This window comes from Lepisosteus oculatus, chromosome 5 (genome assembly GCF_040954835.1).
Source record: "Lepisosteus oculatus isolate fLepOcu1 chromosome 5, fLepOcu1.hap2, whole genome shotgun sequence".
In the NCBI taxonomy this organism is placed as follows: Eukaryota; Metazoa; Chordata; class Actinopteri; order Semionotiformes; family Lepisosteidae; genus Lepisosteus; species Lepisosteus oculatus.
Window position 1 is genome coordinate 1,053,422 of NC_090700.1, and position 11,983 is coordinate 1,065,404.

The 11,983-nt window shown below is 52.7% G+C and overlaps 2 protein-coding genes across 3 annotated transcripts; one reads left to right on the top strand and one right to left on the bottom strand.

Moving 5' to 3' along the window:
- Nucleotides 1-16: 16 nt before the first annotated feature.
- On the bottom strand, nt 17-4,847 carry get1 (guided entry of tail-anchored proteins factor 1). Its single transcript, XM_069189815.1, has 5 exons — nt 4,536-4,847; nt 2,356-2,521; nt 1,687-1,754; nt 1,440-1,554; nt 17-954 (listed from the first exon to the last, which is right to left on the bottom strand). The coding sequence occupies exons 1-5, from the start codon at nt 4,623-4,625 to the stop codon at nt 881-883; spliced, it is 513 nt and encodes a 170-aa protein (XP_069045916.1). The 5' UTR covers nt 4,626-4,847; the 3' UTR covers nt 17-880.
- Nucleotides 4,848-5,046: 199 nt separating this feature from the next.
- On the top strand, nt 5,047-11,659 carry hmgn1a (high mobility group nucleosome binding domain 1a). 2 transcript variants are annotated; one of them, XM_015341423.2, is made up of 6 exons: nt 5,047-5,240; nt 7,432-7,458; nt 8,125-8,154; nt 8,251-8,286; nt 9,398-9,502; nt 10,251-11,659. In XM_015341423.2, the coding sequence occupies exons 1-6, from the start codon at nt 5,223-5,225 to the stop codon at nt 10,296-10,298; spliced, it is 264 nt and encodes an 87-aa protein (XP_015196909.1). In that variant the 5' UTR covers nt 5,047-5,222; the 3' UTR covers nt 10,299-11,659. The 2 variants fall into 2 exon arrangements, with proteins under 2 accessions (XP_015196909.1, XP_015196908.1); XM_015341422.2 differs by having other exon boundaries at nt 5,057-5,240; nt 9,395-9,502.
- Nucleotides 11,660-11,983: the final 324 nt, after the last annotated feature.

Here is an 11,983-nt window from a genome sequence, read left to right on the forward strand (position 1 = left end):
GTCACTGGAGCAGGTGTTTTTGTAGTTGGTTTATTGGTGCACAGGGAAAACATGTCACACGCTGAAAAAAAACACACTGGTACAGTCCTGAAAACTCAGCAAAGACACCGGGCTGAGACGGCAGCAGAAACAAACCACGAGAACCCTTCCCGAGTCTGTATTGGCTTGGATGATGCTGAACTCCAGACTGCACCGCTCTAGTGTTAAGATACACCTATCATTTTGTCAGCATCGCCAGCACAACCAGTGCAGGGGTGTGATTCCTGAATCAAGACAAAACTGGCAGGAAGACCTTTATCTTATAAACTAACCTTATATTAATTTGATCCTTTCCAACAAGTCTGTGTTAGTGTAGGCAGTTACTGTAGAGTTTAATCTACTAGATACATTTCACATTCACATTCCAGTAGTTGATGTGTTCATTTCAAAGTGAATGCATTTTCAACAAAACTACAAATAACTACCATTTACTTTACATTACTAAAAACAGACACAATAACACAAAGCATATGTACACAAAATGGTCAGGTTGAGACTAAAAGTGTTGCTTCCTCAGGAACTTCTTTTTGTATCCTGGTAACTTTGCAGAAACAATAAACCTTGAAAAAGTGTCTCAGATTCCAGAAAGCTACAGTTCCTTTCCACACTCCCCAGTCCTGGTCAGCGGTGTCAGTGGCCGTAGTTGAGGACAAGAAGGCCTCTCTAGTTCTCCAGAACAAGCTCGGGCTCTTCCCCCAACACTCAGCCAGCAGGCCCGGGAGGGTCTTGGAAAACACTGGAATTCGACAAACCCAAAAGAAAAACTGTACGTTCTGGAGTTGAGGTGTCTCCATGCAGAAGGATCCAGCAGTTTTGGGGGGGAGCGGACTGTGGTCTGTCCTCAGCCGAAAGCCTGAAGAACAATGGCAACCACTTTGTTGCATACCACGAGCCAGCATGTGATCCCCACGCCACCTGCGAGAGAGAGAGAGACGAGCTGCTGAAGCAGGTGCACCTGTCGCACAACCCGAGTAAAACACAATGAGAAGAGACGCAGGCCAGAGGCACCAGGCAGTCTGGTCATCAGCCAATATCACATACCTACCATCTGGATAACACACTCTCCTGCCCCTTCCCCCGAGAACACACTCTCCTGCCCCGCCCCCGAGCACACACTCACCTGGCCCGCCCCTCAGCCCCGCCCCCGAGCACACACTCACCTGGCCCGCCCCTCAGCCCCGCCCCCGAGCAAACACTCACCTGCCCCGCCCCTCAGCCCCGCCCCCGAGACCTCACTCACCTGTCCCGCCCCTCAGCCCCGCCCCCGAGACCACGCTCACCTGGCCCGCCCCTCAGCCCCGCCCCCGAGACCACGCTCACCTGGCCCGCCCCTCAGCCCCGCCCCCGAGCACACACTCACCTGGCCCGCCCCTCAGCCCCGCCCCCGAGCACACACTCACCTGCCACGCCAGACGGAAAGGCCACCAGGCGCTCCAGGGGCGCGATCCACTTGCTGGGCAGGACCATCACCGGGTCAGCGTAGTACTTCCAGATCAGAGAGATCATCAGAGCGGCCTGGGGATACAACGGCCTTCACGCTCAATCGCAGGGCACGCTGCAGAGAGGCGAGACGCACCCCGGGGGAGCGGCACAGCTTGCACAAGACAGACAGACACCACAGCGACGTGCCGCCCGCGCCACACTCACCTGCAGGATGTAGAAAACGATGTTCACCACCCACTTGATTTTGGCCAGCTGAGCGGTCCGCGACTTGACTGCAAGAGAAGCAAGTGGGTGAGGGGCTGGCGAGACATGGCTCCCGCGCAGCGGCTGCAGCTGAAGCCACGCCGCTATTCTTTCCGATGCGCTAAGCCCGTCTGGAAAGGCTACTAAATAAATACTGCCTGGCTGCTCAGCCTCCTGATACAGGTCCTGAGCACACAGGTGGACTCAGCACTGGGGGGGGGACAGCCGAGCGAGCAGGGTGGCAGGGCCAGGCTCTGAGCAGTGACGGACAGCTGGGGGGCGGAGCCCGAGCGTCAGGCTCACGATCCCATTGGCTTCCCAATCCCATTGGATCCCTGCGTGATTCCGCCTCGTGAAACTGTGGATGAATCACCTTTCATATGAGCGGGTTACAGCGTAGTCAATGAAGAAGTACGAGCAGAGCAATGCTACTCAACAGCTCCAGCTACTGGAGACAGGAGCTGCAACAGAAACTGCTCCTGGAACTGCTGGTGTGCCCAGGCAGCGAAGGGAGGCCCCATTCCAGCTGCGAGGGCTCGTCTCACAGACCCCCAGACCAGTGAGCACTGGTCCCCTGCGAGCGGCAGCGCCCGCAATCCGCCCCCGGAGCGCGTGGGACGCGGGCCTCACCGTGGGTCTTCAGCTTGTCCGTCATCTTGTTGATCCTGCGCTCGAGCCGGGCATAGCGGGCGAACTCGTCCATCATGCTGATGGCGGAGAGCTCCTGCCTCATGTCCTGGATCTCCATGCGCATCTGCGTCTCCTGCTCAGCGTCCTTCTGCAGGATCCTGGACAGCTGCGCGGGGGGGGGAGGGGAACAGAAAGGACACTGCCTGGTCACAGACGCACACCGGCAATCCCACTGTGCCCACCGCTTGTGCTAAGAGAAAAGCCTGAAACTCAAAATACGTGACACACGCTCACACGGATCCCCTGTATCCATACAACACCAGCCTCTCCAAAGGATCCCTAACACCCTTCCAACAGGAACTGGGAAAGGAATGACTATACTTCATATTGTTTACAGTGCATATGTCATACGTGTCTACATAATAAATAGAGGTTTCATACATCACACTTGTCCCCTCCTGCACCTTCAGCCCCACTAAACAGCAGATCATAGGAGAAATAAGAAGTTGTTTCTCACTATGCTGAGTGTTACTTCTGAAGTTCTGAGCCACATAGCACCACCTACTGGTAGACAGTACATGCACAGCAGCCTGCTTTCCCTCAGTGGTCTCCCACCCCAGTGCCCTGCCTGGTGTCTGGGGTCTGGCAGACCAGGCGACACGGAGATCATGCTGATTTACTACTACTTACTCTTTCTCCTCAACCAGCATCCGAGGCACAAAACAAAGATCCCCCCACCCCGTCGATACTACCTGTTTGTAAGCAGTAGGGTGTGTGTGGGTGTGGGGGGTTTACATTTTAAAAATGCTTTTTTACAGGAGAAAAAAAACAGCTGCACTTAACGTGATCATGGAAGAGAATCGTATTAGGATACCATAACTGGGCTTAACCTGATAAGTGAGGACAATACCGGATCAATACTCTGTATTCTCTTCAGTGACAACTAATCTCCTTAAATGGATTTCCCTTGGGTTCACTGGCTCTGCTGCTACTACCTAGAATAGCTACACGACATTCAGAAGGGCAAAGGGGCATCTCTGCACAGCTCCCTGCCTGAAACCACCGTCCCAAAATCGGCACCATTTCGTAAGAGCGCCCTTCTACCCAGAGACGTTACCCCAGAACACACACACCCTGAACTACAAACTTCTGCCAGGTCTGCGATGCACCTTTGCGTCTGGAGGCTTAGCTGTTCTCAACAGAGCAGGAGAAATGAATTCTTCTTCCCCAATTAAACACCTACAGAGACCTGCTTGTCATATCCTGCAGTTGCATTACCGAACATCAAACATCTGTCTACCTTAGCCACCACCTGCCTAGTGTCTGCCCTGTCGTGTATATATACGCCTAAAATAGTTCTGAATTTCATCAGTTGCTTTTAAACTGTTTGTTAGTTGTCCTGATTTCATATCACTTGCAACCTTGACTAGTTCACTAACTAAACCAGCATCTAGATCATTGACTTTGAAAGAGCTGTGCACCTTCTAATTACATCAGCCCAGTCAGAGTATACACCCCTTATCATCTCTTTAATACCTAACTGTCAATCTAAACACTGCTCTTACCCTAAATGACAAACACCTACACCTCAACAGAACAAAAGCCTTGTGAGAGTCTCAGAGGGTTAACAGGACACGCCATTTCACCGCACGTCTGACAAAACAGAGGCGGCACATTGCAATTTAGAGCAGCACCTTTTCAATGTGTTCTGCTACTTAACATCACACCCATACCCTCGAGATGCAGGGGACAAGGCCCGTGTGTCTTGGCTTTATCGCATGTTGCCAGCCGGGAGTGAAATGCAAGCTCATGTGCACCGGACTGGGGGAGCCTGCCCGGACAAACATGACGTCACATTCACGCCCGGCTTCAGAGGCGACACGCGAAGTGCACGGGATGGAATATACAGTCTATGCAAAGGAACGAGTAATGGGTTTATTCCATGCTGAAAAAAAAGAAGAAAACAACGTTTCGGCCTACGCATACTGTCGCAGCTACCCACCTGAACTATATATATATATGCATGAGTTTTCTTATATAAAGGGACCGTCTATAAACACGCTTTTGCCCGATATTTCATTCCCAGTTTAACGCTCGGTATACCCGAAACGGGTGGGCGACGCGTACTCGATGAGCGAACCCTGCCCAGTGCGGAACCCGACCCGCTGAGCCCCACTTACGAGGGAGGAGACGGTGGGCAGGAGCGCCTTGACGAGGTTGCACAGCAGCACGGACCCGAGCACGAGAATCCAGGCGCAGCCGTCCGCCATCTTGACCCCGCGCGGCGCTCACTCGCGAGCCCGCACACGCGCGGGCCTGTCCCGTTTCACTCCCGCAACAACAACAGCAGCAGCAATAGCAGCACCGTGCACTGGCCGGGCCTCAGCTAGTCGGGCGCCGCCGCAGGGGGGCGGAACACCGTGCGGCGAGCTAGTCGCGCTTGCAGTGGGGAAGGAGGACTCGCTATCCGGGGGGGGTGGGCACAGTCAGCCAGTCCGCCCCGCCGGCCAGCGACTCCCCCGCCCGGCTGACTGGCACACTGACCTACCCACACAGGTGTCTTGCTTTGATTTAAAATCGTGTCGACGGCTCCCGCAGGCCAATCAATAGCGCCGGGGGGCGGGCAGAGCGCTGCCTGTCAGGCTGGTGCTGTAATGAATAGCGCGGAGAAGGAGGCGATCCAATCCGGTTTGAGCTAGTTTCTGTTCCGCTGGAATATTAACGTCTGGCTGGGCTGTTTTACAACAGACAGTCCTGCTGCCATCTAATACGGGGGCATAGTAGCGCTTTATTTTGAAGGGTCTTTCTGGGAAGCGAGATTTTGTTGTCCCCATCGTAAGGAAAGGCGATCAGACGACAGGGCCACCATGCCGAAGAGGAACAAAGTAAGCGGCACTATTTAAACCTCTTGCGTGCGAGCCTGGAGACGGTGTTTTGTAATTAAGCAATGCAGTAATTAGCCATGCAGCACGTATTTTGACGAAGTACGTGCAAAATAAGATTCAGTTCGCGTTCGTGTGCTGCGGCGGGGTGAATGTACCGGGGCTGCAGTGGGGATACACTTTCTGACTTGAGCTCACGGGGCTTTTAAACGTGTCTGCGCTCGGATTTAAGAAGTGGCGCCTCTTGTTGTGTCTCTGCTGCGACCCTTTCGCCTCGACAAACTTGCGGTGGGCGAGAGAGAGAGAGACTGGATATTTCACGTTAACGGTAAAAACACGCTCGACGGTGTTTTCTTTTTAATTTGAATTTTTTTTTTAAATGTACTCCCAACAAAGGGGCGTCACTGGGGTTCGGTGCTGATCGCCTGAACAGAACTTATTTTAAACGCTCATTTAATTAACTTCTGAAATGCCCTTTGTGCTTCGCGCCCTTTTCGAGCACTTGAGCGCTGCGGGTCTGTTCCCGCACTAGAGAGGCGAGGCGGCGCAAGTGCTCCCGGACTGGCGGGGCTGCGGGGCCGCTCGGCCCGGCCCCCCTCAGCCCGCACCTGGGCAAGCTGCCCCCGCCGTGTGCAGCCCCCTCCCGCCCGGGCGCCGCCGAGCCGCTGCAATGGCGACCCTCCGACAGCGCCGGGGCAGCGGCGGATTCTAGCACGTTCTGCGGCCGCCGCAGGGCTCGCGGAGCATCTCGGAGTTCGAAATTCGAACGCGTGGCGCGAAGGCCGAGCGGCCGGCGTGACGTCGCGGGGGGCGCTTTGAAGCCGCCGCCTCGCCAGCCAATGGGGGAGCCGGCAGGCCGCGGGGGGCGGGATTGTTGACTGTGACGTAGCTGGGAGGACCAGCGGCGCGGCGCTCCGGTGACAGTCGCTTTCCCTGCGTCGTGGTCCGCTTGTGAACGGCGCTGTGTCCACGGGCCTTTGTTTGCGAGCGTGTCAGCTGCGTGGGTTTCAAACCCACTCGGCTGGTCGGTGAGCGCTGCAGCCGCTTCTCGGAGGGCGTGTCGCCTCCTGAGCCCCTCGGCTAGGGTGTGGGGGGCGACACGCACCCCAGAGCCTGAAGAACCGGACTGGCAGCCCTCCCCCCCCGGAGAGCCACACGGTCCAGCCTGACAATTCGGGGACACGCGTAGGTGATGGACCGGGTCCGAAAGTCACGTGTTCAGCTCCGGCGAGCCCTGCTCCCGCGGCCTGGGGCTGTTCTGACCTGTTGCTGGTGAATCATCAGGCCACAGCTATTCCAGGCCTGTAGAAGTAGGAGACGTGTTTATAAAACCAGCTGAACGAGGGACCCCCCAGGACTAGGCAAGAGACCCGTATCTATCAAATCCCATGACTGATAGATGCTTTAGAGATCCTGAGAGGGAAATCGCAGACAATTCAGTGGGTAAATGGATTTTGCCGTGAAACCGGGTGCATGTGGACAGGCTGCCCCCAGATCACCCGTTTCTAGAGCTGTGGATCGACTAAGCAGGTAGTGCACTCGGGGTCTCTGGCCCTTGAGGGCAAGATATCTGTTCTGCATCACTCCTGGAGCAGTGGGGAGAGTGAAGATCGACCTGAGCTCAGCGCATCAGAAAAGAAACGGGCCCTAAACACTCTGGGAGTACCCGAGTTCTCTGAATGTCCAGCATCCCTCTCCACCTGAACACCAGACCCGTTGCCCCGCAGCAGGTCGGGGCTCTGGACCTGTAACTTGAGGGCTGTGGGCTCAGGCCCTGTTGGAGACGGCTGCTGTACCGCTGAGCAAGGTGCCTGGCCCAGGCTGCTGCAGTGAAACACCTGGCTGTGTGGAGGTGTGCAAAATGCAAGTCAGTTTGGGGAGAGGCATCAGGCACATGTATGAACCTGTGTTCATCCACACGTTTACCCTGGAGATTGATGCAAACAGGCAGTTTCATATTTTCCATGCATGACATACAGATCTGCACTTTGGAAAGATTGATTCTGGCTTTAAACTGTTTTTATCTTGTCTTGAGTGTGTTGTTCACATCCGTGTAAGTGGTTAAATCCTTGGTAATGTCCAGTGTTTGCCCCCATATAGGTCAATCCTAGAAATGTGTTGGCAGATTGTATCATTGTCATGTGTAGTAGCCTCTGTTTATATCTAATGACTTCTGCATCTTTTTTTTTTTCAGACAAACGCAGAAACTGAAGCAAATGAGGTGATTCTTTTATTCATGTTGGTGTGAGGTTTATGTGTTTTAAGTTAAACAATGGTAGAAAATTGTTGGATGTGAAATACTGGGAATTATTTTGAACAACAAAATCTTTAAAACATTACAGAAACAAGTTTTCTCCTTGCATGTCTGTTACTTTGGCTGCTTGTTTAAATCCCTGCCAGCAGGTGTCAGTCTTGAGCTTAGTTGTGGCTTAGCTACTAATTAGGTTTCCAAGTCCATCAGAGACTCTTAACTGCCAAGGTGTTTAAAAACCAGCTTAAAGGGGTTTAAGAGTGGAGGTGAAAACATAGAATTGAATTTTACTCTTGGACCTATTTCAGCATCTTGCTGTTGTTTTGTAATTCTGCTGTAGGTATTGCGCACTGTACAGGGCTTTTTGCGTTTTGAAATGCACCTGTACGGAAATGATTATTGCTCCATGAGACACTCCACATTGTATTTTTGGACTTACTCATGGGTTGCTTCATGCCAGTTTAGTTCAATGAAATGCATAAGCAAATTGTTGGGAATTAGATCACAAGATAATGTCTGCAAAAAATGGGGAAACCCTAATCCTGTGCCTGTTGTCGGGGCGTTGGGCATCTCAGTGGCCATCGCCGAAGTCCAGAGAGGAGCGTCCAGACTAATTTCTCTTTTCCTTTTTCACAGCCCAAGAGGAGATCGGAGAGACTGTTAAACGTAAGTGTCGCATTGGAGCACCTCAACGCTATTTTTTTCTTGGTCTTCTGGACTGGACTGTGACTAACGTTGGGGGAGGGGCGGTTTGTTTTGCAGAAACCTTCTCAACCAAAGCCAGAGCCCAAGTCAAAGGTAAAGAACATTTTCACTCTCCAGTTACAGTTCCTGCCACGTTTGTTGCTGTCTGTTGTGTCTGCAGGTGTTTATTCCACATCTGCTTTTCGCCATGTAAATTAGTTAATTGCTGGCTTTATGGGTCCAGTTTAACTCCGTGAGCTAGGAGAACTTTAGAGACCTAGGATGCCCAGAGACACACTGGCCTCGCAGGCTGAGAACTGGGCATTCCTGTCCTGATATTACAGTACTGTTAGGAGTCCTTGTACAGTGCTGTTGAGATATGATTCTAGTAAACTTGAGACTGGTACGCTTAGACGATGGAAACGCTTTGGGCTCTGGACAGTGAGGATGTAACCGGGTCCAGAGCTCATTGGTTACCTGAGCAATCATCAGGCCCGGGTTCATGAGCCCTCCAGGGTCTTTACTGTGGGTGGCTGTAATCACTTCATGACCGGTGACGAAGAGTGATGAAGCAAGTTCGGAGACGGGGATTATAAGGAGGCCTTGGTGGGTAAAGGCCAGGGGGAAATTTGGCCAGGGCGCCGGGGTTACACCCCTACTCTTTTTCGAGTTAGGTCCTGGGATTTTAAATGACCGCAGAGAGTCAGGACCTTGGTTTTACGTCTCACCTGAAGGATGGCGCCTTTTTACGCTCTAGTGTCCCCGTCACTATACTGGGGCATTAGGACCCACACAGACCACAGGGTGAGCGCCCCCTACTGGTCCTACTGACAGCTCTTCCAGCAGCAACCTGAGCTTTCCCAGGAGTCTCCCATCCAGGTACTGGCCAGGCTCACAGAGAATCGGGACCTCTGTTGTACTTTTCGCCCGAAGGACGGTGCCTTTTTTTACAGAACAATGTCCCCTTGAGTGCCACCAGGGTCATTTTACACACTTATATTAACTACATTTAAAAGCACTTCCGTATGAAAAAGGTGACGTTTTGTTTCAATGCCAGATCTTGGGAGCACTCTCAGCTTGCACAGACTGGGGATCTTTGCTTTTCCTCCACGATATTTAAGGCTTTAGATGTAGCCCTTTCGCGATGGAGGCTGGTGGGTGGTGGGAGTGTGCGGGGGAGTAGGAGCTGGCCCGCGCGGTAATGCTCGTGCTCTCGCCACAGAAGGCGCCTGTAAAGCCCAAGAAAGCCAAGGTGAACGACGAGGCCAAGCAGGAGGAGAAGAAGAAGGACGATGTGCCTGCGGAGAACGGAGAGGCCAAGGCGGACGAGGTGAGTGGGGGGGTCCTGAGGCAGAAGACCTCTTTCAGACGGTCAGCCGGAAGAGAATTCGGACAACCGCCCGCCGAGTCCTCCCGCGTGCAGTCGCGGTGGTGACACGGGCTGGGGAGGCCACTGTGGCCGAGGCGTCTTCCCACCGGCCCTGGGCCTCGTGTTCCACTGCCATCCGTGTGGGAAACCTGCGGAGCCCGAGGTGAACCAGGTTCACCTGTTACCCGGGCGTGAAAGGTCTCGTGTAAATCCACAGGCACCGCAACTCGTCAGACAACAGCTGCCTGACACTGGGAATTCAGGTTCTGAGTAGGAACTGCACCGTTAATCCCGAAAAAGTTTCTGTGACGTTGTTTTAGGTTTTTTTTTGTTTTGACTTTCTAAAAAGGTAACCAGGAACTATAAATGTTATGGCTTTCAGAACCATTAACATTTACATAACACGAACCTTCAAGCGAAAAGGACCCTTGTATCTACTTAGAAAGCAGTGACCTCTGCTCACTTTTTTTCTTATAGTGGGGAGTTTCATGTGGAGGAAAATCTCCTGATGCTCTAGCACTGCTTTTCATCCACCGAGCTGCGTCGGAACTAGAAATCGGGTCCTTCTGTGTAGTCCACTGTGTATCAATACACACAAATCGATCGATCACCTCTTGACTCCGCAGCTGGAGCGTCTTGCGGTGTGTCTGTGGAAGAACGTGCAGCCTTGCTTCCTCCAGTCTGACTCCTCTCTCTTCTCTGGCTCCAGGCTCCAGCTTCAGACGAATCCAACCAGAAGGACGGAGAGAAGGAATAAAATCCCTTCCGTGTCGTTTACCAGGGATCCCTGTACTTCTTTTCTTGTACAATTCAGAGGAATATTTTTATCTACTATTTTTTAAATGCAAGTTTTTTAGTAGTTTTGATTGTAGAAACACATTTTTTTTTAAAAAGGCGGCAAAGGGATTTCACCACATCCCACATTTTTACATTTCCGGAGCAAAAACTGTTGTGACTGTAAATGTCTAGGCTTCATTTTAAACGGGGGAGGGGGGAGGTTGCCGGAGGGGTTACATGCAATCGTGTCGTTTTGGGGTTCCTGTTCCACGGTCCGGAGAGCGGCGCCGAGAGACTAACATTCTGTGGGCCCGCGAGGAACGGTTTCGAATTGAACTAAGTAGGGGTGGCTCGCATTTGCCTGGGTCTTTTCAGCCCAAAGGATCCCGACGCGTGTTGCGTGTGGGAGGGGATTTACTTCAGCCCTCGCTGAAGTGCCGCCCCTACGTGGGCGACGCACCAGCAGCCCCTCTCCACAGCAGCTCGGCGGAGGAGTGAGAAACTGCTGCACCAGCTGAATTCGGGGGCAACTTTAGGGAGGCCAGAAGCCCCAGACTGGGACTCTTACCAAGAGACCTGTGGGAACTTTTGGGACCTCGATTTAACGGCACAGCCTACAGCATGACGTTTCCAGTCTGTGTACTGGGGCGCTCATACGGGGAGGATCGCCACCTACTGCTCCACCCGCAGGACTCGCGCCTCCCGCCTGGTTTTTCCTGGAGGTCCCCCTGCCATGTTCCTGACGGGGGGCCAAGTCTTGCTGAGCTTCTGCCAGAACGGGTTAAAAAGAGGTTATCTGGGGTGGGGGGGGGGGCGATATGTGGTTTTATTGTTTATAAAAAAAAAGTTTTAGAATGTTTGTTTGTAAGCTGTATTGTATAAATGTTAACCCTTATACCCATGCAGTTTTCCCCAATCGGTTGTTTTGCTAAATAAATACGTTCCCTAGTGCGCGCGTCCACCGTGTCCGAACCGTGCGTCCTGTGTGTCGTCCGATTGTTGGTGATGGGCTCTGCGATGATGGTGTACAAGTGCTGTGAAAGGATCTTTTAAAAAAAAAAAAAGTCTGTGTGTGGTGTCATGGTACATTGGAAGGAGGGTAAAAGGGGTGCTGGTGTTCTTAGCAAAGCTAATAACCTGCTGTGCGCATCAGTGTCAAACTAGCTGGCGGTGTCCCTGTGCGCTCCTGGGGCCGAGTGCTCTTTCCAGGATATGGGTGATGGCCACCTGTGGCTTTTCGCTGACAAGTACAAATGTACAGATTTGTTATTGTTTTTGGTCATAGCTGTGTTTGTGTAATAATGGGTGTAAAAGAACCAATAAAAAAACGGTTATAAGTTTGCGAGTTGTTTACGTTTTCTTGGGCGTTCGTGTACGTTTTCCCCAAGGAGTGACAAACCTTTTGACCTGAGCACCCGTGGGGTTTGAGGAGCGTCGTGTTTTTTTGGACGAGGTGGCCACCAGACCTACCTCCCGAGGGAAGAGGGTGGCTTGGAGACCGCTCTGTGCTGCATGGGGCCCTGTTGGAGCGTATGCGTCTACCAGAGCAGCTGCTGTTCTTGCCTGGTGCAAAGCTGAGGCCAACGTGTGTAAGCGGCACCGTTCTTTGGCTGGACGATAGTGCATGAGGAGTTCATGAGATAATCTGGGGAAGACCATGTAAGC